This window comes from Balearica regulorum, chromosome 23 (genome assembly GCF_011004875.1).
Source record: "Balearica regulorum gibbericeps isolate bBalReg1 chromosome 23, bBalReg1.pri, whole genome shotgun sequence".
NCBI lineage: Eukaryota > Metazoa > Chordata > Aves > Gruiformes > Gruidae > Balearica > Balearica regulorum.
In genome coordinates this window covers 840,903-867,988 of record NC_046206.1, presented here as the reverse complement: position 1 = coordinate 867,988, position 27,086 = coordinate 840,903, and the positions used below count along the sequence as shown (strand labels likewise).

Genomic DNA, 27,086 nt, shown 5'->3' with positions numbered 1-27,086 from the left:
AAAGCCCTGAAACACCCGGCAAGGTGCAGTTGAGCTCTTTTTGTGTGACTGAATACCCTCCTAGAACGTAAGGAGCCAGTTCGGAATGGGTGTAAATCCAGAGGAATGCACTACACATCAGTTTAAGCCACGGGGTAGAAAACAAACAGAACACCAGAAACAGTTGTAAAAAGTGTGGCTTGTATTTGCCCTAGCCAACACCCATCTGTTTAGACCGTAGAGGAAAGAGAGGAAAAGGTAAAATCCAATCTTAATTTTAAAGGATTAGGGTCTTTTTTTTTTTTTTTAAGGAAAAGAAAAATAAAGGTTTTCTGGTACTGAGACCCTGACAACTGGAAAATGGCCAGCTTAACAGTGACATTTATTGGTAGACTTTGAGATATAACAAGCAATCACACTCCAGCTGGTTTATTGTCAATAAGCAGGGATGGAATACTAGTAACAATTTTGTGGGTTTTAGAAGGTGAACACTGAAAAAAGAGCGGTTGCAAATTGGAGACCTCAGCCTGGATCTCCTGGTCTGCTAAACTCCCTCGTTCAACAGCTCTGGGTGGTGTTGCCATGTAACTACATTGCAAGAGCCATACTGGAAATTGCAGACTGAACTGATGACTCATTGAGTAGATAAACAGATGGAGATGGGAAAGCAGTCAACAGCTGTGCAAGCCCCTGGAACACCCCCAGATGGAAAGAAACTATCGCTGGACCAGCTGACCACAGGGCTGGACTTGTTCCTAGCGCAGGCAGAACGAGCAGGATGCAGAGATCAAACACTGTTTTGAAGACACTTGCTAGAGATAAAATTAGAGGCATAGGAAACTGCAAAAAAATGTGGAGCTCTGATGCTCTGGGACAGACCAGACTTGGCTTTTATTGTTATGCCCACAAAATTTGCAAGGACAAGTAGAACTGAAATCATTTAACATCCGCTGAAGAAATACATGTTCTTGCATGTATAAGAGGACACTTTGATCTTAACTGGAGCAAAACCAAGCACCAGAATTTGACTAGCCAGGCAAAATTCCAAGAAAAGCCAGTCCATCCCATGAAGTTGATTACCAAGAAACACTTTCCCTCTAGTGGGGTTGGGGGGAGAAGCCTAGAGACTTCTCAGAGTTCATTAGAGAAATGGGGATCATTATTTTCCTTCTTCAGCTCATAGAATCACCTCCTGAAAGGATCTTTTGGCAGCCCGAAACGAACTTAACAAGGACACTGACTGATTGAAGTGCCTTTCTAGATTCTATAAACAGTATCGATTTTCACATTCACAAAGAAATTAATCAGATGCCAAAGGTATATAAACTGAGCCATCGTCTCTTGCACACATTGTGTCTCACTACCTGTGTGAACAGAAGTAGGTCTGCAAGACACTGAGTGCCCTCAAGGGAAAAAAAGGTTGAAGAGGGAGGGAGTACAGCTGTGGGATTAAAAAAGTTGTCTCCAGTGTAGTCTTCTGCTATTGTCAGCACGCACCTTAGGGAAGGACACTGCTCAGCTAATCAGGCTGCTGTATGAAACCTTAGGGAAACAGACTTAAACTCCGTATCACCATGGTATTGACATACATGGTTACAGACTAACCTCAGGCCTCCTAGCTGCAGGGGACCAGAAGAGAAAGAAAGTGCTGGATACCAAGGGAATAATCTGAAACTGAGCTCCCCTCTGCTCCACAGGACTTTTCACTTGCACAAATCCAACTGCATGTTTATTCTCGTGCTTGACAAATGACAAAGCAGGCATGTAGGCATCAAGCATCATTTTCGTCTCTGCCAGTCACAATGATCTTTCCCTTCCAGAGCTTCAGGAATACTGTTCGGGACAGTCGTCCATCTCTGGGAGGCAGAGGAATGCAGAGGTCCCTGGGAACGGTCAGGATAGCAGTGCTGTGTCCCCTCCTGCGCTGGCTACATTTGACAAGGGCAGACCTGACAGCCATGACAAACGGCATGACCCCGTGTCGTAAAGCTCTGTCTCCTACTCTAATCTTCATCATCACCGTCACCAAGAAGAGCTCAGACACTGAAGTCGGGGCTGGTTTAATCTTCTGCAGGCCTGTAATGACTCTGAACTCTCTGTGTAACATCACTCAGCATGACTGCTTAATTACAGTAATTAGGGAGCGTGGTAGAAACCTGCGCAGTGTGAAGGAGGCACTGCGCTCAGGAAATGGATTCTCTGTCAGTCGGGTCCATTAGGAGGTCAGCCGGCCGGTCACTTCCGTCTCCTGTGGGAGCCTATGCTCAAGGCTGGGAGCTTGGGAAGCCTGTCTGAAACATGCTGGGCCGGACCGCATGTCCTAGGCAGGGGACATGCAGGTTCTTATCTTTCTTCCTTCCCTCCCATTCCCAGGACTGCTTTTACACTCCAAGATCAGGCCCAGTGAAAGACCGCTCCTGACAACTCTTCAGAAGAAGACAAGGACAGTGCTCGTTTGTTAGAGAGTGTCCCTGGGAGAGATGTTGACAGCAAGGGCTCCTCTCGTACCATTACCCCCCCGGGAGAGTGGGAGTACTCATCACAGCTTGCACTGAGTCACGGGGAGTCCGTGCAGAGGTTAGGCGGGACTCTACAGCTGGCTTAGCCCTCCGCCCAGAGAAGAGGCATGTGGAGAGCTAACGTGGAGGAGAGACCACTGGGATACCATTACTCTCGCCCCAAATGCATAAGCCAGGGTGGCCTGTCCGGTGCACGGCATGTTAAGAGTTTGCCCTCAAAGTAGGTGTGCCGTCTTTCCAGAGGAGCATCTCACTTCTGACTGCGTCCAGCCAGGCTGCCTTAGGTCAGGCAGCGTAAATCCTCTCTGTCCCGTGCCGAGTGGCTTCCGCAGGCTCCCAGCAACTCTTTACCATACCAGACCTGAAGCCAGATCTCCCCAAGCACTAGTACCAAGCTTTTTCCATACCACCCAACAGGTCGTTTTCAGTCCTGATCCACCCTGGCGTGTAGCCTGCCTGCAAGCGTTCCTTGGCCGCTCTGACTCTGCTAGTCACACCTGAGCTTCCCCGAAAGCGTTTCACACTGGGGCTGTTGCCCTTTCCAGTCCTCCAGTGGTTCAGAAACGTCTTCCCTGCCCGGTGTGATACCCCTGTACGAGCACACGCAACTTTGTTCACACTTTAATAGGCAATGCTGAGCGTGGCCAAGGGACACAGATTAGAACCTGCCCCCAGCCAGGACAGAAATAATCCTGGCCCCACACCACCGCACTGAGGAAGAACTCTGGCTCTAAGTTAATGAACCATAAATTCCAGCTTAATGAGTTTTATACTGAGGAGAATAATTAATGTAATTAGTACTGATATGAAAATGATGGTACTCGAGCCTGGATTACAAGGGGGAGGGGAGGATCTGGGAGTGGGAGGATGCTTGGAGAAGGCTCATTCCATCTATGGTGCTGTTCACCCAGAGGAACAGGGCTGGATGCATTCTTGGCAGGCTTTAAAACCTCACCTCCCATCTGCCATAAAGGGAAAGAAAATAGAGCATGATTCTACAGCAAAAAAGAGATCAGCCATCCCTGGTTGCAGCAGAGATGTGGAATCTTTAATGCAGCTCTTTCCTGTTCTGTCCTTTAATTTGCAGCTCCCCCACTCCACTCCATATTTGTGGTATATCGTCTGCCCTCCACAGCGCCTATTTTTTGCTGCTATATGAAAAGCTATTTATAAAGGCGACTAGCTCCAAGGATAAACCAGCAAGTCGTCAGCTATATAAGTATTTTGATACGTCTTATATATTTAGTTCAGTCCAAGAGGCAGTAATACTGATATTTTAGTTTTATACATATATATATATTCATATGTAAATTTCTATATGCACATAAAGCAACCCAGCAGGAGGTACTCTTGTTCTGCGAGGCACTGATCATAGTACATTCAGCACTGGAGAAAGAGACCTCAAAACTCATCTTAAGCGCTGACCCTGCTTGCACATCTGATAGCTGTGGGGAACTACAGACAAGCAGGAATGGATGTGTTTTGCAGCACCTCTGAGTGAGCAACTTTTCTACCTTCTCTGTGCAAAGTGTCTCTGATGCTAGCCTGGGTGTTTGTGTGCCTTTCAACTCAGATGAGCAAAGCTCTAGCTGGGCATCGGTGGGAGCCTCCGTGCAGATGGCACCTGTGTTACAAACTGCCACGCAGGAGGTAAATCCAGGTTCTTCTTCCCTATTCAGAAAGTAAATACAGTCCTGGGGGGAGATGCCAGGTTCCATAAGTACGGTATAAACTTGTCTGGTTTTGTGCAAAGCAAGGATAGCATTGCTAGCAGTCTGCTTTCACCATCCTGCGCTAGTGCTTGAATCTGCATGCTATCCTGGGCCACGTTGTCCCTGAGGACAAGTTGTGGCCCTTCTTGAACCATTCTGAGAAAGAACCAAGAGAAACTCTGGAGTTTTCAGCAATATGTGGTCACGACAGCTTATCTCATGCAATCCAATAAATGCCTACCCAGTAATGACCAGCTATGGCTGCTGCTAACGCAGGCTGCATTCAACCCACTGACTGCAAGACAGAGACCCTTTTACCCTTCCTTCATGACCCCCCACCCAGCCCTCTGCCATTTGCTAGCCTAGATCTGTGGCTAAATTGTTCCAAAAGGTTTTTATCCATATGCAGAGGATCTATCCTTGTGCAGTGGAGCTTTTTTATTAAAAAATATCCTGGGGATTTTTCATTCTCAATGTTAGTGGCTTGTGCTAAAAATTCTCTAATGGCGTATTGATCATATCTGTCTGATTTTGTCTCCTAAGTAAGCACAAGCTTCATGTTCAGCTGGACTGCAGTGACGCCCCGTTCTCCACGAGTGCATGCGCGCTCACAGTCCGCGGGATGGCGGCACGCTCACCAGGGCAGGCAGGCACAACGGCAGACCTGCCGGTTCAGCCACGGGAGCAGGATTGCCGGGCTGGCACCTAACACCCTGTGCAGCCGGTGTGGCCTCCGCTTCAAGCAAGAAGTGCCTGGAATGGGGAGAGGCAGGAGTCCAGCCAGGAAGCCATGATCCTGTTGGCCCCAGGGACTGTGGAGGCGTGCGGCCGGCCTGGGGCTGTGCCGCCAGCACCTTGCTCTCCTGTCCCTGGGGTGCTGCCTGTGGTCGTGGGGCCACGGAGGAATTCTCCCCAGACAGGAGCGCTTTCCCCTCCTCACCCCCACCCTCTTATCAGACAGCCTGCTTCTCTCTTATTTAACCAGAGGACCGCATTTAAAGACAGGTTTTTATTCTGTTGCTTGTTTCTCATGTGAATCCAGCTATTGCTAATCCCAGGTTAACCAGGGAGTGCCTTCCGCCGGCTGGTGCAGGGCCTGGTCCTGTCCCAGACCGAGGTACACTTGATCACCGTGTGCTGCTGGTGAGGAAATATCCGGGACATCAGCACGTGCCTGCTCGTTACGCCATTATTCGTGGGTGCTAGCGGAGTGTGTAATTAAGCAGGAGCAGCGATGGAGCAGTCTCCTTCCCCCCTGCATTATGGATGGAGCGGAGGAGGGGTCTCTGGACTCTGGCAGTTCCCATGCAGCACACCAGAGTACAGCGAAGGCAGCTGCAACGCGTTTGTTGTCTTAAAACAATGTTCAATGTTTACCTGCGTATGGAACCAGAAGTGCCGCTTGCCTGCAGAAGGAAATCAGGGCTCTTGCAAGAGAAGTGGGCTAGAGAGGAGGGGGCCCTGGGGATGATTTCACCTGTACCTTCCCTAAAGAGCTGCTGGCCCCGAGGACCGGCTGTTTGTGGCTCCGAATCCGCTCCATTAACTCGCACGGGGAGGCTGGGAGGAGGCTTTCCAAAAAGGTAACAGTAAAATGAATGAACTGAAAGAGGCATCTCTCATAGAGCACTTAGGCATCATAATTAAGTTTGCATTGTTCCGAGAGCAGAGCTATAGCAGTAATGTGCACCAGGCATTGCCTTGCAGGTCACCTGAGCACTGCTCCTCTGTTTACCTTTTAAGTGCCACGTCCCCACCAGTGCTGCAGACAGTCAAGGATGTAACGTGAAAGGCAGGTGAATCTAGTCCTGGGAACAGCCTTGCCAACGGGCAGAACTCAGCCAGTAACTCCTGGGTCCCAGGGCGAAGGCAGAAGTGCGCGTGTGTGTGTGTGTGTAAATTTAGCGATGTGAATGTGCAAGGGATGATGGATGTAGTGAACAGCTCAGGAAGAAGTCAGCACTGGGAGAAAGGAAGAGATCAAGCACCTCACACAAGTTTCACAGCTATGAGAGTTGTTAAAACTCTTCAGTTCACTTTTATTTAAGTTCCGTGATCAGTCTTTTCCATCTGCAAGAGTTCTCGTGTCAGTGCCACCAACATATGGAACAGAAATTATGACATTTCACCCCAGTAACAGGAAGAATGGTTTCATGTATCACACCAGTAAGACACAGAAATAAAACACCAGTTCCTCCCATATACTGCTAGCCCACTGGATGCATGATCACACTCCACCGGCTTCCTGTTCAACTTGTTCAGCAATCTGCCCCCAACAATGTTACCGGATGGCTCTTGTCCTGGAGAAGGGCTCTTTTATAATCAATCTGCACCATGGCAGGAAGGCAACACCTCTCGTTAGCACTGCTGCAGCAGGATTTCCACGCCTGCAAGGTCACTGCAGACGTGGGTAGCCTTATCATGGAGCAAAGCCGGGGTTAAACCCGTGGCAGCGGGTGCAGCAAAGTTGGGAAATACCCATCAGGCAAACATTGTGCAGCTGTACGGAACGGCAGGGAGGAATAACAGCCCTGAATCGGAACCATTTCTAAATGCAGCTTTGTGAAACCGAAACAACGGACTTGAACTTCACTACCTCTTTCCTTCAGGGTTTTTCTTCAGGGGTTTCCCCCCTTTTCCTAGGGTACAAAGGAATTTGGTGGTGTGTGGAAACTCTCTTTTGCCATTTTTTGAGACGAACCCTGTTCTTAAGGAGAAGAGAGAATGTTAAGAGGCAAAGAAAACCAAGACATTCCTAAGCTTAATATATGTGCTGGCCTAAGTGAAACTACTGCTTTGAATTTAGGCTTTTCTTACTTTTCTCCTTTCTAAGGAGGATTGAAATCCTTTCACTGTGCTGAAAAGCACCATAAAACCCTTTGTGGCGGTCTTCTGTGGGCAGCTCAAATTCAAAGCTGCACAAGGCAACTGGAGTTTCTGTGTAATGCTGCAGTCTGCATCTCTGCCTTCCCCTTCCTCATCAAAGCATCATCCCTCCAGCCACAGGCAGCAGAGAAAACCACCTGCAACATGTTCTCTGTCTTCTCGTACAAACCACCATTTTGTCTAGCTTGTTTCCTTATGTATCCGAAGACCTGACCATATTCCACTTCTCGTTTAAATTCTTAGACCTGTCTGAAACTGCATCAGGCAAAGGCTCCCGATCCAATCCACTTTAATTGCGGCTGCGCAGGCAGCATCCTGCTATTACAAGCATGCAAATAGGGAAGTGTGTAACGGACTTTTGCTTGCTTTCTCTCCATAGTCAGTGGTGCTGGGTTGATTCCAGGATGTCAGAGACCTCTGGGTTTTCAAGCACCTTGTCACCTTTCCACACAGGGTGACCGAAAGCAGATTTGGCAGACTCCGAAGCATGGTTCCCTTGCTGGGGTGAATGTGTTGGCTGTGGCTTCAGTTCAGAGCGCACCCAATTTCCAGCTCTGTGGTAACCAGAAAGTACCGCAAGGTATGTTGAGAAGAAAACAAGAGAGCGACATATATTATCTGAATCAAGACACGTGGCAGTTGAGTCCGTTGGTGTAAGGAAATGGCTGGCTGAATTCTCTGGAGACTGGCAGAGGAAATGTGAATCCAAATGCCTCCAAAAAGGGTTCCATCAGTCAAGACCAAAAGGATGGCATTGGAAAACTTGTGATTAATGCCTAAGCCTATGTCTGTATAGTTCTCTGATCATCCGGGAATGAGAGCGCTCCATGTACTAGCACGTAGGAAAGCTGCTATGCCTGTTAGAGGTACTGGCCAAGTGCCCTTTCATCCACACTTCACCCAGTCAAGCAGAGCCAGGTCACCTAGCTGATACAACAACCTGTCAATCTAGTGAGAAACCACCTCCCAGAAGGAAACCGCCTCCCCACATTGTGCAGGGATTTCCCACCAGAGATAAAATCTTGCTCTTGTGACCAGCTACCATGCTGTCTCCACAAAGCACAAAGTGGCAACATGCACCGGGGAAGCAGGGCAAGAGGAGTGGGAAGAGTTGGTTCTCCAAGGGTGTGTTGTATGCCGTGCAAGGGCCCAGGGGGATCCATGCGTGTGGCGTCGTCCTCACACAGTGCTATATTGCCTAACTAACTGAAGTATAAACTTCTCTCTTATATACAGATCTATTTACTAGCCTGCAGGGAATCCACGAGGTAGTGTGAACACAGATGATGTGCTTCTCTGTGGAAGGAGAGGGACAGGCAGGGTGAGTCTTGAGGCTACTCTAGGTGATGGGAACACAGAAAGTGCATAGAACAACTATAGCTGTTTAGATTCAGATACACAAAAATAAAATGGTGCCTCAGTCCATGTGGCATGGCAGGAGCTGGGCTGGTAGCGTCCAAGATGGTGTTCATACCTCCTCTTATGGGGAGACTTTCATCTTGATGGCAGTTTCACTTCTTATTTGTACAAGTAGCACTGAAACTACTTGTTTGGTGTCTGGGCAGCAGGATAATGGTGTGGTCCCCATCTCTCCCTCCCACATGCACTTTGCTCAAACATCCTCATGGTTTCCAAAGAGATGTTAAGTAAGTGTGCAATGTTTGCAGAATGCCAAATACCCAACCCAAGACAAAGGAAAGTAAATGCCCATTCGCCAAGAAGGCATATCCCCTTCATGACGTCCCAGCCGTCATCTCTTCTATGCCATACCTGGGTGAAACAGACCAAAGTTATCCTTGAAACCAAGCTCTTATACAGGATGTTCATTCTTTTTTCTCCTCTTCCGCTTCTTTGCTTTTATATACATTTAAGTGTATAGATATATTTATTTTTCCTCTAATACAAGTGAACACAAATGTGATGTGGAGATAAATTCCCTTCTCTAAAACACTTTGTGGTCACAGGAATGTACACGTTTGGATTTACACACCCACACACATTCCAATATCAAAACATTTGAGGTCCCATAACTCAGATGCTTTTAAAAAAGTTAAAAGGCCAGATTCCTCTGTTGGCTTTTATCCTTCATTAAGAGCAAGAAGATTACCTGAAATCATGATTTATTCTTTATATTCTGCCTGAGTTCATTTTAAAATTCCAATCAACAGATGCAAGGAAGAGAGGGGCGGAAAGCTAGTGGGGGGTCACATTAGGCTTTGAAAAGGAAAATTAGAGAGAACGTTTTCCTTTCTAATTTTTTTCCCCTTTGGGTTTCAGGTTATAAGATGGTTATTTAAAGGATGCTTTCTCCAAATGTGTTGGCTTCAAAATATGTCCCCATGCTGTCTGGATTTAAAAGAGTCAATCCAAGAGATTGGGAGTGGGAGCAGGAGGGGGAAAAGGACAGAAACAAAACCCCTAGCGCAAGCCCTTTTCTCTATTCTTGGGTTGGTTTTGAGCATCTTTCATTATAAGCATCTTATTTGGTTCAGCAGTCTTGGCTGTTTAGCTCTTCACAACAGGGATTTCCTATCCCCACCGCCAAGGGGAAACAAATTTCTCCAAAGGAGGAAAAAAACTGCCTCAGCTTTGAGCAGTGCTGTGCTGTAAAACTTCACACAAGCTAGATCGAGGGCTGTGAAGGATCCACACCCGGCTCATCTGGTGCAAACAGTGTAGAGATTGACACAAGGGAACCTATGGACATTTAATCAGGTCGGGCACATCCCATCCAACACAGGGCAACTGTCACCCACGTAGACATGCACACACAGAGCCAGCTTGATACAGGAGGGCCAGGATGAGTAAAGAAAGATGCAAGTACTGAATGAGACGTAGGCAAAGGCAGAGTGTTCCCTTGAGCATTAGCAAGCCAGGCAGACACTTAACCTAATCATGTCATTTACGATTGCACCAAAATTAAAAAATCATTCAATAAAATAAGCGATGGCAAAGGGGGGATCTAAAAGGCCTTGGTTGTTGAGCGACAGGGTCAGGAGAAGTGAAAAACAATAGCTTCTTCTTAATTTTGCTGTGTTGACATTTTAAACATACTGTTCCTTAGGACAGATGTAAGGAGCCCGGGAACCGGGAGGTGGGCAGCAGAAGGAGATGTCAGAATGATGAGGATAAAGATCTTGTGGGAGATCTGACAAGGGGGTATAGACATGAGGGATCTTCTCCAGATATCGATCTTCATGTGAGTAACAGCGGGTCAGGTAATCACTCGCATTCGATATCTCTGAGTGACACTTTCCAAAGTTCTGTAAGTAGAGACAAAAGTCAACGGGTGAAAACTCTGGGATCGTTGGCCATAAAACATACAACTCTTCAGCTCCTTGCTGAGACACGCATGTAACAAGCAGGATGGAAAATTAAATAGTTCTGCTTACTGCTTCAGAAAAACAGAAACCCAGGTGATAAATCCTCACATTTAAAATTTTTTGTGTCACTTCCTGAAATATCCATATTGCTGATGAATATGGTTTGCCCCTTGTCTGCAAATGCTCTGCCTCTCTGGAGAAAATAAGCAGCCAGCCAAGAAAGGACAGTTTATTTTCAGTCTTCCTAACTCTTCCACACCTGTGTTTTGAAAAAGCAGCGCTTGTACGCATCATTAATCTAATCCAGGCTCACGCTCTTTTATTTAAAGGGCATATGTGTCTGACCAGGGACTTTGCAGGCAAAATAGGGTTTTGTGTCTAATGTTTACCTACTAGAGAGGAGTGCATGTGCTAAGCTTTGCCTGTGTGAGCAGTTCCGCAGAAAGCCTTGGGGCCAGTTTCATAAGTCAAATCCACTACAGGGAATATAAAGCACTCGCAAGATCGAGACTGCTCTGTGGTCCCATGATCTTCCCTCTGATGGAGTGTTTTCTTATGGACGCTTTGCAAAATCTGATTCTTCCTCTTTAAGTGCCAAATGAAATTAAAACCCCTCAGAGTCCAAAGTGCTTTGATTTCTATTGGAATAATTTTGCAGAGCTGTGGCAAGTAATACTCAAGAAACACTGCTTTTTCGAATGCAAAAATCGCAGGAGATCCTTTTTCTCCCAGAAAGTTTCAAGCAAACAGCAGCAACAGGAAGACAGGGACCCCCTGTTCTCCTGGTGTGCCTGGGGGGGATGCTGGTATAAGCTCAGAGGAGAGCAGAGCTTTCCCACAGCCCAGGACTGTGGCTCCCCAGAGGGTGGCAGCAGATGGGAAGGATTCCTCCCTGCTCACAGACCCTTTCCTCTGGTTTGAAGCCCTGCAAGATGACCCAAGCAGGAGGGACATCTAGCGAGGACAGTGCTTTTGGTCTTTAAAATCAAGCCACACTCATGGGCTGTCACCAAGGGCTAATCTCTATGAGAGAGCAAATGCACTGGCAATCACCTTTTATGCCTGTGGTTTGAACTGGGGCTGGCTGAAGCAAGTAACTTGCCCTTGAGTTCTTCCTTGTTATCTTTCAAAATACCAGAAACAGTTGGTTTAGTGGAAAGGACAAGGACTTGACCCTCAGGAGAAAATGCCTGAAGGAACAGAACAATCTACTCTGCTTGTCTACTGCCAGTTCCTGGATAAATATTTCACCAGGATGCTTAAAAAAATCATATAGAAAACAAAGTGTTGACAATAATTTATTGATGATTCAGTCTGCTAGAAAAGGCAACAAGCAAGTTGGAGGGCTGCAGAGTCTTAAGGCAATTTCAGGAGCAACCTCGTTAAGGGCAATGAAGGCCACTAGAGGATGGAAAGTTTGTCTGAGCACCAGCAAATGTTAAGGTCAATCTGATTTTCATTTCCCTTTCCTTGGCAAAACGGTATATCCCACTGCTTAAGCTTCTAAAAGTTAGTGATCTTGACCTGGCCGGCTAGCAAAGAATAATAGGCTCTAGGCCCTTTCTATTTAGAATTGCTGCATTGGTATCTGAAATTTAGGTGGGCCGTTCCCACAGCTACCTCATGAGGTTTTGGTCCACTTTAGGCTTTTATTTGCAAAGTGAAAAGTGGAGAGGTGCTGCGCAGCATTACAGCTGTTTCACTGGAGGAACCCAAGCCAGGGGACGTGAGGAAGCTTCACTAACTCTGCCTTAAGCCCTACAATCTCTTCCTAGCTGCTTTAGGCAGCCCTGACTTATAGCTCTCCCATTCCCAGGTGGGAGCCATATTTACACAGAAAGTTTAGGACTCCACAGAATTCAAGGCTCAGTTTTACACCCTACCACACACAACCCTGTGGCTAGAAAACTGAGCAGGCTGTGGCAACACATACTTCAAGCCTAGAGACAGTTATTTTCATACAAATACTATAGCATAAACAGTGATCCACACCGGAAGGGAAGCAGGGAACAAAGAACAGCTGATTGCTATTCTTCTGATTGCACCAGCTGATAAAAAGGGATAAAGAAGGGCTAACAGCTAGGGAGAGTGTTAGTCAGCAGAGAATGTGCAAAGTCCTCTCTCTGTATTCATCCACTCTCCAGAAATCTCAAACACTGCCGTATCTGCAAGGGGGGGAAAAAGTATTAGCCATGCTCTTCTGTTTTATAGAGGTAAGTCATTAACTGATAGCTCAACTTTCTGGATAAAGCTAATCTGAAAGGGAAGTTGTCTCAACGATTGAAATTTAGTAAGACATAGCAGGCATGAGGGTCTCTTAGCAAGGCTAGCAATTTATTATAAATTAAATGGAAGGGTAGGTTTATATGCTTTTTGAGTACGCAACAGAAAAGCATAGGACTTCATACTAATATGTGTATGCAAAAGGCCTAATAGGAAAGGGATTCTCAGTTAACAAATAGTCATCTTGTATAAATTGAGCAGCTTGTTGGCATCTAGCACTGAAAGAAGCAGAAGAGGTCACGAGATGTTATTTTGTGGGCTGCCTATTGACAATATACTGGGTCAGCAAAGCCTATTTCTTTTTGTTGATCTATCAGTTAGTGTGGGCATGAAACAAGCATCTGTGAAGTAGGGCTAGAGAAAATAAATGCAATATGCCAGCATTCTATTTGGCCTGCATAATACGAACAAGCTCTCCTTTCCTTTCTGGCCAGTGTTTTGTGCTCACTCTTCACAGGTGGGAGCAGGGCCAGAGCAGGGCAGCTGGAGAATGCCAGTGTCGGGCTCAAAGGAAGAGACTTCCCTGTCTCCTTTCACCTTTCTTCAGTATGTGAAGCCAGAAGTCACGTTGCTCCTGCTTTCCTGCTTTGTTCCCTGATCTCATTTCTAAGTAGTGAAAGGGAAGAGAACAAAATCAGCCTGGTGGTTTTTAACATATTTAGCAGCCAGTGCCCTTTGACTTCCCTCTCCAGTCCCACTGTGACTTTTCCCAAATCTAATTTATCTTTAACAAAGTTTGAAATTAAATTAGGGATAATGAGCTAATTAAATTGAACTGGCACACAATTCTGCCACCTTCCCCCACTTGACTTCTCGCACTTGCCTTTGTTTCCAGCATGACTCCATACAACTCTTCATTATCTGGGTTACATCCTCCCCTCTCAGTTTTATTTTCAAGAGCTTGATTAAAGGGGATGTCAGCAATTTATCTGTTTCAGACAGCCTGGCAGATTACCTTTAAACAGTCTTTATTTGATTGAATCACAGAACTTTCATTTCTGCCATTACTTGCAACCCTTCTCCATCCCCTATACACCTGTCTCCAGCTTTTCTTCTATTTACAGATCATCTCTTTGGTAAAACTAGGTGTGCTGCAGAAAGCTTCTCCTCTGATCTGACCATATCCTATACTTTTAATCATCCCTAAATAATGAATTCTTAATGGTTTAAAAGTGAAAAACTCCTTCTCAGGGTCCTGAGAATCCCTCTGCTATATTTTTCTCTGGAAAACCTGAAGACTCTGTTGCATGTGAGAGTTGGACAGATACTGCTACAGAGGACTGTGGTTTCCGCTATTGCTCAAAAGCGCAAGAGCCAGTTAATAACCTCTCATGCAGTTTAAACTTGTCTTTAGTCTTCCAGCATGGCTCACAAATAGAAGTAGGCTGGTTTTCTCTGCTTGACCAAACTCAAGGCAAACACAGTTGCACGTTCGTGCACGTATGGGATGTGCTCGCCTGTTTCCTGGCTGGGAAAAGTCCCTGCTGTTCAAAACTGTTCAGACTTTGGGCTGCCACTGCCCTGACCCTCTCCATCAGCTGGGTTTGAATTTTGGGATGCAGCACTGCCAATGGATAGAAAGATGCAGTTTTGTTGAGTGACAGCAACAGAGGGCTGTTGTCATAGTGTGGCCCGATCAGCGGAGAGGATGTAGGTGTTGGAAGATAGCAAATATAAAGGGAATCAAAAATAAGAACATTTCATTCTGGTGTTGGGAGCCTCACATCCTCTTCTCCCTATTTCTAAACTCCCTGTTCAGCTTTTTTGAACTGCTTTTCAACTTCCAAGTATGGCCACAAACTTTAGGTATTTCCTGGCGTGCTCCTGCTCTCTGACTCCTTATCTGAGGGAATTCCTGGAATAATCACTGTCCTGAGTAAAGAACAAAGATTAACGTATCAGGGATGGGTGGGAACCTGTGGCCCTGGGGCCCTGAGCTTGCTCTTAGGAGCGGTGGACTTTTGTGAGGACAAGACTGAGGGCAAGTGGGTTCAGGAAAAGAAAAGGTTGAGCATGAGGAAGGCTGAAATTCCCAAAATACAGGATGAGGACCTGTGATGAGGGATGCACCCGCAGTCACATGCAAGTATTACTTATACAGAAAACTCGCTCATAAAGTTGCATTTCTTCTTGCAGTATGCTCTTAACTCTTTCTCTCTCTGTCTATAGTAGGTACTTGTTCTGTGTCCCTATAGCATCTTAGACCATTATTAATTGTAAACATTCCCCTGCATGCCGGTTCTCTCCTAGGTCCTTCTCTCTACCCTTCCGGTGTCAGAACAGGGCTGTTACCCTCATTTACCAATGGGGAAACTAATAAGAAGCCACCTTAGTTATTTGCTTTATTTCTCCTGAAAATTGGAAACAGGGCTATTGACCTGGGGGGGGGGGGTGTTCAGGCAACCTTGGTGTTGATAGCAAGGAAATGTGGCAACTGGGAACTGAGTCAAGACTGCTACATTTGATGGTTCTCCAATATCCACAGCTCAGTCTGCACCAAATCTGTAACTGGTACTGGTTTAATGGTTCTATAGGGGCATTCAGAAAGCAGAGCTGGGAATCTTGAACCCTGGTCATTAATTTGCTGGGATCTTGGTGCAAATCTCATGGTTTTGAGCTATTCTTGCTATAATAGGGACAAGAAATTCCCAAAGAAACCTGAGAGCAGAAATGTGGGGAGGTGAAGGGGGAGGAAATAATTTTAAAAAGCATTAAAAAAAAAAAAAGTCCCCTGGTAAGGCACACCACAGATCAGGGTGGATTTTGTGGCGGTGAGATTACACCTTCAAAGCACCATATGACTGGCTTTATTTTTACTTCAGAGAAACTGGGAGGATTTCCAAATTTGGATTTGGAGGATTACTGTCCTTTTGCTGACAATAAAATCCCCTACCCCAGGGAGGACAAGGTGAGACCTCCCAAGATGGATTAGGGAGCACTTGCCTTGTTTGTACAGTGGGAGCGGCCCTCCAGTGCAGCCCAAGAAACTGTTGGGAATTGGAGGTGAAGGCATAAGGGAAGGTGGCTGTTTTCAACCACATCTTCATCTGGGCTGGCGTTTCCATCCTCTCTGTGTGCTGGAGGCTGGCAGTGCTGCTGCCTGTTGGTGGCGGGCAGGTGCCTGGGAGCTGATCAGCACCTCTCTCCAGCCACAGACCCCACAATGAAATGGAGAAAAGAAAAACCAAACCAATCCAAAACTTACTGTCCACTCTCGCTCGTTACGTCTACGAAGACCTTGATCCTCATTCTGGGAGCAGGGGTGGGTGAGACACCGCAAGAGAGAGAGGTTACCGTTCTGGTCCGGGCCAGGCCTGCTGCAGACACTTACCTAGGAAGGCTTTTGCTACAGCAAGGGAACTACAGGGCTGCTTCCAACACAGGAAAACCAGGGACCACAGGGATAAAGGCAGACAGAACTAACCCATTGCACAGTTTCCACCCAGGTGTTTATGCTCCACCTTAACCCACCTCTTAGCACGGATGTTCCTAGTCTGCAAGGAGGCACTACATCAACAGGACTGTCCAGCAGGGCTCTTTAAAAATGCCATTTTTTTTTCCTGCTTATCCTCCTGCATGGAGCTATTCACCTCCTTCCCAAGGATCCAGTTCCCTTGCCCTCTATCTTCTTCTTCAAACCACTCCTCTCCAGCTCTGAGCTACTGCTGCTCTGTGTGCTTCCTCTGATCTACTCTGGGTGACGTGGGAGGGATTCAGTGAGCTGCAAAGCACCTCACCTCTCCCTTTGCTTTCTTGTCTCCATGCCCTTCTCTGCACCTCTTCATGGAGTTACCCCTGTGGGGCTGTAGCTCCATTAAACCCACAGCCCCTTCCTCCCATTTAAAAGGCAGCAAAATGAAGGGGAAGGGGTAAGGCAGAAGCTGCACTCGCCACGACTTGGGGGCTACACCGGAGTGGGAGAGAGTCATAGCCAAGGAGGGGACTGCCAGTGGCATTTCCTTGGCCGACAACTCTCAGCAAATCTCCCATGGGGTGGGAAAGGAGAGTTACCTCCCTTTCAGATAGGGACCTGGTGGCTTTAATACCCGAGAAAAGGGCATGATTATAGGGTAAGGGAATGTAAGGAGAGCTGAAGACACCTCTTTCCACTGCAAAGATGGTTCCATTTCAAAGGGTCACTGGTAGCTAGAGATGGTCCAGGTCAACTACTTGTAGGTTTAAATGCAAGCTGAGTCCTAATCAGTCCCTGCCACAGGACCTGAGCTTGGTGATGCTTAAACGAAGTGGTTAATAAAGCATGAGAACAGGGAAACAGTCAGGTCTGGCCTCTAAATTTGAGGAGAGCGCTTTCTCCCTGTCTCTCACACACCCAAACATGCTGTCTGCACCAACCTCACACAATGCAAGCTCTTTTATCCTTGCATATGCAGTCCCTTTCTGACTGTCTCTTATTCACTGACTCTTTCGGATGCAGGAACCTTTACATGTTCCCATATTGTCTCACATACTCTCCCACCTTGTTCTTTCACACATGCACATATGCTCCATCTTATCTATAGTTGCTTCCATGCACACAAACTTTTTTTTTTCTTTCAGTCAGTCCCCTTTTCTTTCCCTCCGCTTCTTGTACTGACTAGCTTGGAAAGGCCCTCTTAACATCTCTGCGAGGCCTTTGGCTTCAGCTTCTGCACGTCCTAGTATTGCTGCTTTGCTTTGTGCTGCTCAGCCTTACAAACAGTCCCCAAACCAAATCCCACACTGAGAGCTGTACCCTTCAAACCCACCTCTTTTCTCCCTGTGTCTCCAGCCACACTGACTGCAGGGGGGGGGCAGGCCCCTGTTCCGAAACAAAGCCATTAACCCTTTCCCCCCTCCCACATGCCTCGCCTCACTGTAGAAAGCAAAGGAAAACACTGCAACGAGCATGCACAGAAGGCAAGACAAGGCAAAGGCATTCCTGTCGGCACCCCCAGAAATAAGGGTAGCAGAGAGAGCAGCCATCGTGGGCAGCGTGCAGGAGGTGGAGGGCGGGAGGATGGACTGGATGCATGGGGGCCACTCCACGGGAAGGGGAGGAGATGCGGCGGGGAGCACTGACTTTGGAGGGGTGCAGTGAGGAAGGCAGAGTGCGATCGTGTACCTTGAGGCCAGAATCTGAGGGGAAAGGGCCTAGAGTGACATGCGCTAGCGTAAGTTGGGCTGGATGGTTGCATACTCGACTAGGTCTCCGCCAGCATGGATGGAGGTCCGAGGACTGGGTGACGAGGCCAGAGCGGAAGTGTCCAGCTCTGCATAGTGGACATCACAGTCCTTGTTGCCGGGGTTCTGGAGAGAAGAGAGCGGCAAGGCGGTGGGGACACAGGAGGGAGGAATTGGGGTCGAAGTGGGGAGGCGGGGGAGTGAGAACACAAGAACCGTGCCGAAGGTGGGGAGCGAGTGAATGAGACGGGAGAGGGAGTGTGTGAAGGGTGGAGGGAGAAAGAAGAAAAGGGTGAGGGGGGGAGGAAGAAAAAACAGTTAAAAAGAGGGAGGTAGGGAGGTAATGAACCATCAGTCAGGTAAAATCCCAAATCAAAGCAAAGGTCCCAATGGCATTGCTCCCCGAATCCACCATTGAGCTGAGTGACGCAGCACTCCCAGCAACTGCCCCATCTGCTCCTTCTACTGGGGCTGCTCCCAGCAGCATCTCGCTGCTCTGATCTTCCCATCGAGCCCTCTGGGATCAGCATTTTTCTTAGCCGGGGTGGCTCAGTGAATTCAAACCTTATTGGATACCCGAGCTGTCGGTTCTGACCCAGGAATTTGGAGTTTGTTGCAGCACACTGGAGGCAAATGCAGGGTTGGGGGCATGAGTGAAAATCACGGGGAAGGCTCGAATTTTGGGTGTCAGGAAGGAGATACCTGGAGAGAGCGGCTTCAAAGCCATAGCTCCAAGGGCAAGTTTGCAGCAGACACGTTACCATAGGGAAATGACACTGCTTAGCCAATACTCTTGTCTTGCCCTAGCATGGGGGCTACAGTCTTCTTACATTCTACACTTTAACACGAGGCTTGGCTGCACAGTGTGCTGCTGCAGATTAACTATGCAGCATGATTTTGTCATTATAGTAATGTCTAATAGATGCTAAAAGCATCCTTCTTTGGCATGAAAATATTTATGGGTATTCCCTTACTAAGCAGGCTTATCAGCAAGAACTGCATGAATGGAATATTATCCAATTTGTCTCATCATTCTTACCCGGACATCTTCCGTGCTTTGCAAATAATAATGGTCAGATAACCCGGGAATGCAAGATGGCCTGGAAACCTTATTGCTCAGTGGGGAAAATGCGTCACCAGGAGGAGCGCTGGTGTCACTAGCTAAGGTGTGAAGGGGTACCCTGGCTACTCGCCCTGCGGGGAGTTTCTTTCATACTCGTTTTTGGGCCTGGTCTCTGTGCCAGCATTAGCCAAGCATCTGCTAAGCCTCTCTGAGAGGAGAGGGCTGTCTCTTCCAAATGAAATAGCTTTCCAATCGCTCTATCCCCTTTCCAAAATGGCTGCATCACATGGCAATTACGCAAAAGGTGTTTAATTTGAAAATGTTTTTCTTCTCTTTGTTTGGAAGTGTCCTCAGCCACGCACCAGCTGTGGCATTTTCTGAAGTTTATAGCCCTGTAATGAGCTGGTTCAGTGCCTGTTGCTGGAAGGGGTTACTGAGTGAGCGATTATCTCTGACTGCTGTGCTGATCTGTGGCAGGGTTTGGCTCCCTGCTAGTGTCCCCCAGCCGCAGAGATGAGAGTAAAGGGGAACACGGCTACCAAACAGTGTCCGGTTCCCCTGTGGTGCTGAGCGAAGCTGGATGCTGGAGGACCAGGAGGCTTGAGGTCACGCTCTGTCCTGCCCTTGGGGACGTGACCGGATGGCAGCGGCAAGTTGTTGGTGTGCAAGGTGTGTATCCTATGGCCTCTCTGCTTCGTGTCTGGACCCAGACTGTCTGTGGACGTTCAGGAAAATTAGTAATGCCAGCTGCAGTCTCTAACCTAAACCTACGCCCTGAAGAATTCTTTCACCCTGAACTTTGTATCTCAGTATCTCCTCTAGAGATATCTCTCTTCCAGAGAAAGGCAGGCCAAGTCTTTACCTCCTCGTTTCTGTCCTGTCTACTTTGCCTCACTCCTGTCCAAAATAGGGTTCCCTCCCACTGGAGGTGTTTTCTCTGTGCACTTCCCCTGCTTTCTGCCATTCTCGGGCTTGCTCCTGCACCCAGCTGCTTGTTTGGAGCAAAATTTATTACAATATCAATAATGTGACTTGTATACAAGGTCTAGCACTGCCACACGCAAGCGCTCTGTGTAAATCATCAGCATCGGCACCCTGGTAATTGCCCTGTAAACTGAAAGGAATTATTTTGCTGTCTGCAGCAATGAAACTTTCTCTTCTACGTGTGCAAATGGGTATTGCTGACACACAACTAATCATACTTCTGCTCCTACATGCACTCGTACCTTCACCTCTCCTGCTCATACTCCCTCACACACAAACACACAGCATCTACCTGACACGCAGGCGGTGCCACGTGCACACAGAGCACGCCTGCGCTTTTACCCACACACGTTACTCTGCACGCTGACGCGCGTGGGTGCTGGCGCTCTCGGACATGTGTAGGCTTTGCAGGTGTTATCCGAAACACACGCTCACCTTTTCATCCCATTCACTCCTCCTTCGATATCCTCGCATAAACCAAAGATTTTGCGCCACAAAAGCTCCAAGACAAATGCTGCAGGCAGGTCCATGACGCCCATGCCCACTTCTGTACCCTTAGTTGTCCACCACGCTGTCCTTGCATATTTCTGCGCTGTTGGCTTCGTGTTGTCTTTCCCAGAGTTTGCAACATACCGACATACGTATTCATTTGTAGCCTCGGACACAGGGCCCCCCCTGCTCCCTTCTGCAGGTATCCTGCTCCTGCAGACGTGCCCCAGCCTCTCCCCTTCACCTGGTCCCCTGCCAGCACGCATCGGCACACGTCCGCACACGCAGACCTGCGCACCCTCTTTGTGGGTTCCTCCTCCACCTGCCTCTTTTCTTTCCTCCTGGCACCTCCCATTTCCCCCTCCCTCGCTCTTTGCCGTCTCTAATCACTTGCTGCCTCCCGTTCCAGTGCTGTGAAATTGTCAACCCCAGGCAGTGGCTTTCATGCTGCCTTGTGATGAATCTAGTTTATCCCACATTACGAGGTTTTGCACAATTAATTGAAAGCTGAATGCACCCGCCCCATTTTCCTGCAGAATCCCTTCCCTTCAACTCTCATCATCTTCACTACCCTCCCAAGTCAAATCTCCAAATGAAGTGCAAGCAGAACAAGAATATCCTGCCTTTCTGTTATGCTTTCCCCTCTAAAGGATCCCGGAAGCACCTATACAACAGAGCAGCTGCCTACATCTGCATCTGGAGGGGGATTGCATCAAAGCGAGGTTGGCAGAGACCCCGTGAAGCTGAAGGAAACGTGCTTCCCTCCTCATCCTCCAACTGACCCACCTCTCAGATGAAGGACTGCGCAAGCGTAGCTTGCCTTGGTCGGTCCCTTAGCGTGCTGTCGGAGCGTGGCGAGCGGGCCTGAGCTGAGTGCGCTGGTTTTGGTAACCACCACTATCCCTGCTGCTATTCCCTGGAGGTTTCTATACAAGCGCTATCCCGGCCAGACGCTCCTCAGCATCTCCTCTGCAGGGAAGTGCATGTGTGCGACGTGAACAGGAGGCCTCTGCAACGCTTTGGGGTGAAAAAAAGGGATGCCTGCGAGTGGTCTTGCAGCAGGAGGGTAAAAGCTGGCTCCCTTCAAATCACGGCTAGGCAACGTGATGCGCACCTGGCTGTGGCAGCACATACTGCCTGTGTTATCTGGGAAGAATCCAGCAAAACCAGCACTGCTTGGCAGCAAAGTGACGCCCTCCTTCCCCTTACCAGTCACGAACTTGAATAGCCTGCTGCCTGCCCAAAGGAGACAGAGATTTAGCAAGAAATGGGAGCAAGCCTCATCTTGTTCCCGGGGCAAAAAGCCAAAGCATGGTGCGTGTGCGTGATGGGGGAGCCTGATACCGTTTACAGGGGCTGCCAGCCAAGCTGAGCAGAGGACAAATCCAATTCACAGCTGTCCAATCCACAGAGCAGGCACAGCTGTGGCAGCAGTGGTTGAGCTACCTGGATACCGCATCCCTACTGCAAAGGGAGTTGCTTCACGGGCTAGATGAAGCGAGGGCTCCACAGTCCATCACCTCTTGGCTAAAACCACGGGGAAGGAGCAGCAAGTGCCAAGTGTGGGACACAGAAATGCATCTTCTCGGACCAGAATTGAGAGCAGCAAACTCAGTTCCCATGGTTACGGAGCAGCTTCCCATCAGACCCCATCTCACATCACTAACTCTGCCACTTAATTAACTGACTGCTTGTTATTTCCCAAAATGAGCTCCTCCATTCTCCTGCTTGCCTGAAATTCAGGTCTCAGATGCTCTCCACAGAGCAGCCCGTCTGGCTCTAGCATCCTGTGCTTCATTTAAAACTCAGCTACCGCTCAGCAAGGATTAGAAAGAGCTGGAGACAAGCCCCAGGACTGAGAGAGGGCTCCGAAGGCAAGTTTTTTCTTTAGGGACATCAGCCATGTTCAGATAGGATGAAGTAAATAGGATCACATCACCACAGCTCAGCACAGAACTGTGTCTCTTTATTTCCAATGCCCTCAGCATCTGTCTCACTGCAGACTTCTGCTAGCTAAAGGTCACCGGGCCCTGTCCTTCTATTATCTGCACAGGAAAATGCATTAAAGGGTCCTACCGGGATGAACCGGAGGGAGGGTTATAATTAGTTATGTTCATAAAATATTACTCTAGTGTGGCCTGATATTTATACTGCTTTCTCAAAGAAATGGGTTCACATAGCTGAGATCAAGAAGCACCAGGCTTGGTGTGCAGTGGTCTGAACCACCCCTCGTGGAGGAAGAGTTTGAGAGGGACCTGCAGCGTTCACGTGGGGATCTTGTGTCTCCCGTGGAGGATGGGGGGGGAGCAGCCCCATGCCATGCAGCGAGGGAGGGAAGGGATATTGTCCAAGGCCTGGGAGGAGGAAGGTTTTCTGTTTTCTCATCAAGGGAGGGCCCTAATCCTACCTGTTTTCTCTTTCCTATGCCTTTGCCCTTTGAATCTAACGTTTTCTCCTTCAGCCTCAGTCCTTGAAAACCAGCCTTTCCCGCATGGCTGCTAACATCTCTCGCTGACCCTTAATCTCTCTGCTGCTGCTGCCTCACATTAGCATCTCCCTATCTGAGGCTGAACAAATCCACACACAAAAAAAGGGGGTTTAAAGACCTTGTTGTCAATTGAGAGTCAAACACTGGCACGCTCTGCCCTGCAGATAATTGCTTTGTGAAGCTCTCACTGCAGCACACGCTGCTCAAGAGCTGCTTCCTTCAGCTGCAAACCCTAACAGGGGATCAGTTGCAGGAGGTGAAGAGTGACTGGGGTGGGTAGCTGGCTTGTAGGCTTAGCTGTCATATGTAGCTAAAGATGAGACTACCACAGGTTGCGATAATAGTCCTCTGAGGAAGATTTGGAATAGGCAGGGTGTTTTACTGAGGAAGGACCCATAAAGGTACAGCTCTAGGACCTATGGAAACTAAGGGCAAAAGGGGCACGTGCTGAATAAGGCTCAGTGGTATTTGAGAGATGGGCTGAGATTAGAGCGTGGAGGTTGCCTTCCTCCAGGAGAGGATGCTCCTGGCCTGTGGAGGCTGCTTGTTCACCCCCGTGGATGCTGAGGGTCTTTCATTTTTTAGAGTGAGAGATCCTGTGTGAAAGGTGGTGAGGCTGGGGGCGAGGATGAAGCCAGGCAGCACTATTAGCACCCTGATCTCCTTACCAGTTTGTCAGTGTAGGGAGAGGGCTCGGTGGCTGCCATGTCATAGTACGGAGTCTGCAAAGGGAGTTTCTGGATTTCCTCCTCATGTTTCATGTTGTCTAAGTGAACAACCTGTAAAAGAGGAGAGAGAAGAGGGATGAGGAAAGCAAGTACTATCCTTCTATCACAGCTTGGGGCAACATCTGCTTCAGGTGACACCAGCACAAGCTATCACCGTGAAGGACAGTCCATCTTACCTTCTCCCTTGCTTCTACCATGTTATTTGCCTCCTGTGCTCTTTCTTTCATTCTCGCACCCCTCACTACCACTCATGACATTCAAAATGCTGGAAAAGCTCAAAAGTCCTCACACCTAAGAGCCCGTTTCATTTAGAAGTCAATTCCCACAAAAGGGAATAGGCAGGATCCAAATCGCAGCTTTCAATTAGCGCCAATTTTTGAGAATTCTGGGCAGACAAGCCCTTACTTGCTGCCCTTCAAACTTAGGCCAAAGGCTTCTTTGCTTTTGCAAACGCGATTTTCCAAAATTTACGAACTGCAGACAGTGCTTATAATTGGTTTTCCCTGCCAGAGGAAGGAACTTGCATCTGGGCTGGGGAGACATACCTGGATGTCTTCTGCAGTCAGGTGGCTTTTCATCTCCTGTTTCCTCTTTGGTGGAGGGGCAGGTTTGTGGGATGGAGGCAAGTCAATTCTGCGGATAAAGAAGTGGTTGCTGATTAGAGAGCAAGAGAAAAGGGGTCTGCTTGCTTTGACGTGCTGTAACAAGCCGGATCCTGCATGTTCCAAAGATTTGATTGTGTTTGTCACTGAACTGCCAATATAATCATATAGATTATTCTCAGTAACCCTCCTGTGCCCTCTTTCTCACCCCAATTAGAATTGTTAACGGAAATAAGCTCCCTCCTAGCATTCTGTTCCTAATTCCAAGCAAATCGCCATGTCGGATTGCAGATCCCGAGGGTGCAGCTGGGATACCTGTTTCCCAGCACTGTTTTGGAATGGCTCCAAATGATCCCACGGGAGGTGGCTTATTTTCTAGCTACAGGGTACCAGAAACTGTCTGGCAGTGGTCACTGCAAATCTAACGTCAGCCCCAGTTCGGGAGCTTATCTGGAACGGTAGCGCCTGCCACAGGCTTCCCAGTAGGAGTCTGAATCTTCCTCGTAGACACACTATGCCACGCAGGGACGTTTATCCCTGACCCCCCGTCAGGGGATCGGCTTTTGCCCCAGATCATAAGGCTTGGCAGCCATTATAATCCCAGCCTAGAGACTCTCTCTGCATATTCTGTTCATGTGCACAGATGTGTCTAATCCTTTTACAAAACTTATTAAAACTCTGATCCACTAATTAGCTGGCTCCCCCTCCCTTCTCTCTGTATAAACTTCACCAGATCTTCTGATAGAGATGAGCGACTTTCCTCGGCAACCCAATGGATTCCAGCGTGGGACCAAGAGCGTATGGGTGAGGAGGAGGGTAAAACGGGTCCCCAAGGCTCTGCAAAACTTCGACTTTATACGGCTCTAAAGAAAGGATAGTGCTATTGGCTTTGGAGGGACTCCACAATAGAGGCAGCACCTCTGCAGACTAGGGCACCTTTGTGTTTCTGTTCTCGGCTAAAGTGGCTCTTCCCTGTGCCTGCCCGGAGGGCCATTGTGGGAAGTGAATTGTCTGAATGCATCACTATCATAGAGCCGATGCTGTTGATGCAATTTCACCTTGTGGTGCTCTTTTTTTGTTTGCGTGCCTGCCTTTCTCTTCCTGCTTTCCCCAGTTCTCTTCCCTCCCTCTCCTGCTATCCTCCAATGCCCTCTCTCAAATGGGATTAAATGGAGCACAAAATGTGGCCAAGAAGCAACAACAATGAGGTGGAGGGTTGTGGAAGATAAAAGCAACTTCTAGCCTTTGGGCTTTCCTTGCCTTCCCTATGAGGTGGGAAGGAAGGGGGGTGCGCTCGTGCGAAGGCAGTGACGAGGTAGAGCTTTTCAGGAAGAGGCTAGGGTAAACATTTCTGAAGAGGGCTCAGTTCATGCTGCGTAGACTGAACTCCACCCCACCAAATTCCCTGCCTGGGATCTGCGCTGCACAGTGTAGGGCAAAGCAAGTACCTGTCAAGGAGGAGTCCCTGGGGCATCTCCTCTCCCTAGTCATGTTGCCAGAGTTCTCGTCTTCAGGCTGGCACCATATGTACAAAAGTGGAATGCTGAGCGGATGTGAATCCTTTCCGGGGTCTTAGGGATATGTTTAAAGGTGCTCAGGGTCTGTCAGAGACCCTTCTCTGATGACAGAATGTGATTCAGTCTAATTCAGGAGCCTGAAGCCTCTTTGAAAAAGGAAGAATAGGATCCTTCTACCACTGGGGGGTGAGAACGGCACTGAGCAGCTGCACTGTGTCCAAGGAAAAACAGCATCTGGGTGAGCTGTGCTTCATTGTGCTTCAGCTTCCACTTAAGGCTTGTGATAAGAGTTCAAAAATAGGAGAGGGCAGGATGGAAAGCACTGGGGGCGGGGGCAAAGAAGGGAAGAGAGTCAGAGGAGTGAGCAAGAGGGTGGCAGACAGGAAGAAATGGCTGGAAAAATGTTTGCTGCCCGGCTTTTCTTGTGTGCAGGTAGCGGAAGGGCCAGCGGTGCTCTCTCTCTGCTGCCCCATCCAATAGGACCTGTACCGTCAGCGTGCTGTACTTCTGCGAGCACGGGCTACTTACAGGTCATTGTCTGCTTCGGTGCGGTTCTTCTGTTGCCGCCTGTAGACAATAATTACGGTGACAGCCACGCCGAGGATGAGAGCTGCTGCAATGACTCCTCCCACGATCCCAATAATGCCTCCTGGGGTACTCTGAGGTAGTGGCTTATCTGCAACACACAGGGAAGCACAGCAGAGAGGGTTAGAGCATCAGACAACACAACCAGTAAGGCGCAAAGACCAGTAGGACCAGGGGCGCTGGGAGCAAAGATGCCAGCACGCTCTGAAACTGTCTCCGGTAGCCATGTGCTGGCAGCCACGTGGGGGGAGACAGGTCATACTGAAATACAGTTGTCAGAGCTCAGGAGGAACAGAAATCTGTGGCTACAATTGCAGCCCACTGTGCCTCTAAAGGCTAACCGCTTCCTTGCTCTATCCTACAATTTCCCATTAAATCAGGTGGTTATTCCTGGATCCCTTTCTGTGCCTTTGTTCTGTCCTCGAAGAAAGAAGGGTTTAGGGCATAAAGGTGCTTCCAAGCAGCCACCCCATGTGGTGCAGGGGGACTCATGTTGACCTTCTACTTGATATTATTTAACTACCTTGAAAGTGTTCTGCACGGCTTTCTCACACTGTCTTTACTGAATTCCTGGTGCTGTTGAAATGAAGGAGAGCTTTGCTATTAATGTAGCCCTTAGAAAAGCTAAGGACCAATGCTCCTTATTGGGCTGGAGCAGAGGTATGTGCACCCCCAAACCTTGTGAAAGAGATGTCCTGAGTGTAGGATTTAAGGGCAAGGGGCAGATATATTGTTTCTTGCATTTCATCTCCTGTGTGCCCCATGGCT

General features: G+C 48.3%; 1 protein-coding gene across 3 annotated transcripts in view; it reads right to left on the bottom strand.

Annotated features, from left to right (window-relative positions):
* Nucleotides 1–6,208: 6,208 nt before the first annotated feature.
* NECTIN1 (nectin cell adhesion molecule 1) overlaps nucleotides 6,209–27,086 on the bottom strand; it is a 106,725-nt gene continuing 85,847 nt past the window's right edge. Inside the window, exons 6-9 of one of the 3 annotated variants that reach the window (XM_075774788.1) lie at nucleotides 26,262–26,409; nucleotides 24,160–24,247; nucleotides 23,555–23,665; nucleotides 6,209–8,866 (exon numbers count right to left, since the gene is read on the bottom strand). In XM_075774788.1, coding sequence (XP_075630903.1) covers nucleotides 8,639–8,866; nucleotides 23,555–23,665; nucleotides 24,160–24,247; nucleotides 26,262–26,409 — 575 coding nt within the window. In that variant the 3' untranslated portion in view covers nucleotides 6,209–8,638. Of the gene's footprint in view, nucleotides 10,360–17,832; nucleotides 17,989–23,554; nucleotides 23,666–24,159; nucleotides 24,248–26,261; nucleotides 26,410–27,086 lie in introns of those variants that run through there. The other 2 variants (XM_075774789.1, XM_075774791.1) reach the window with 2 other exon arrangements.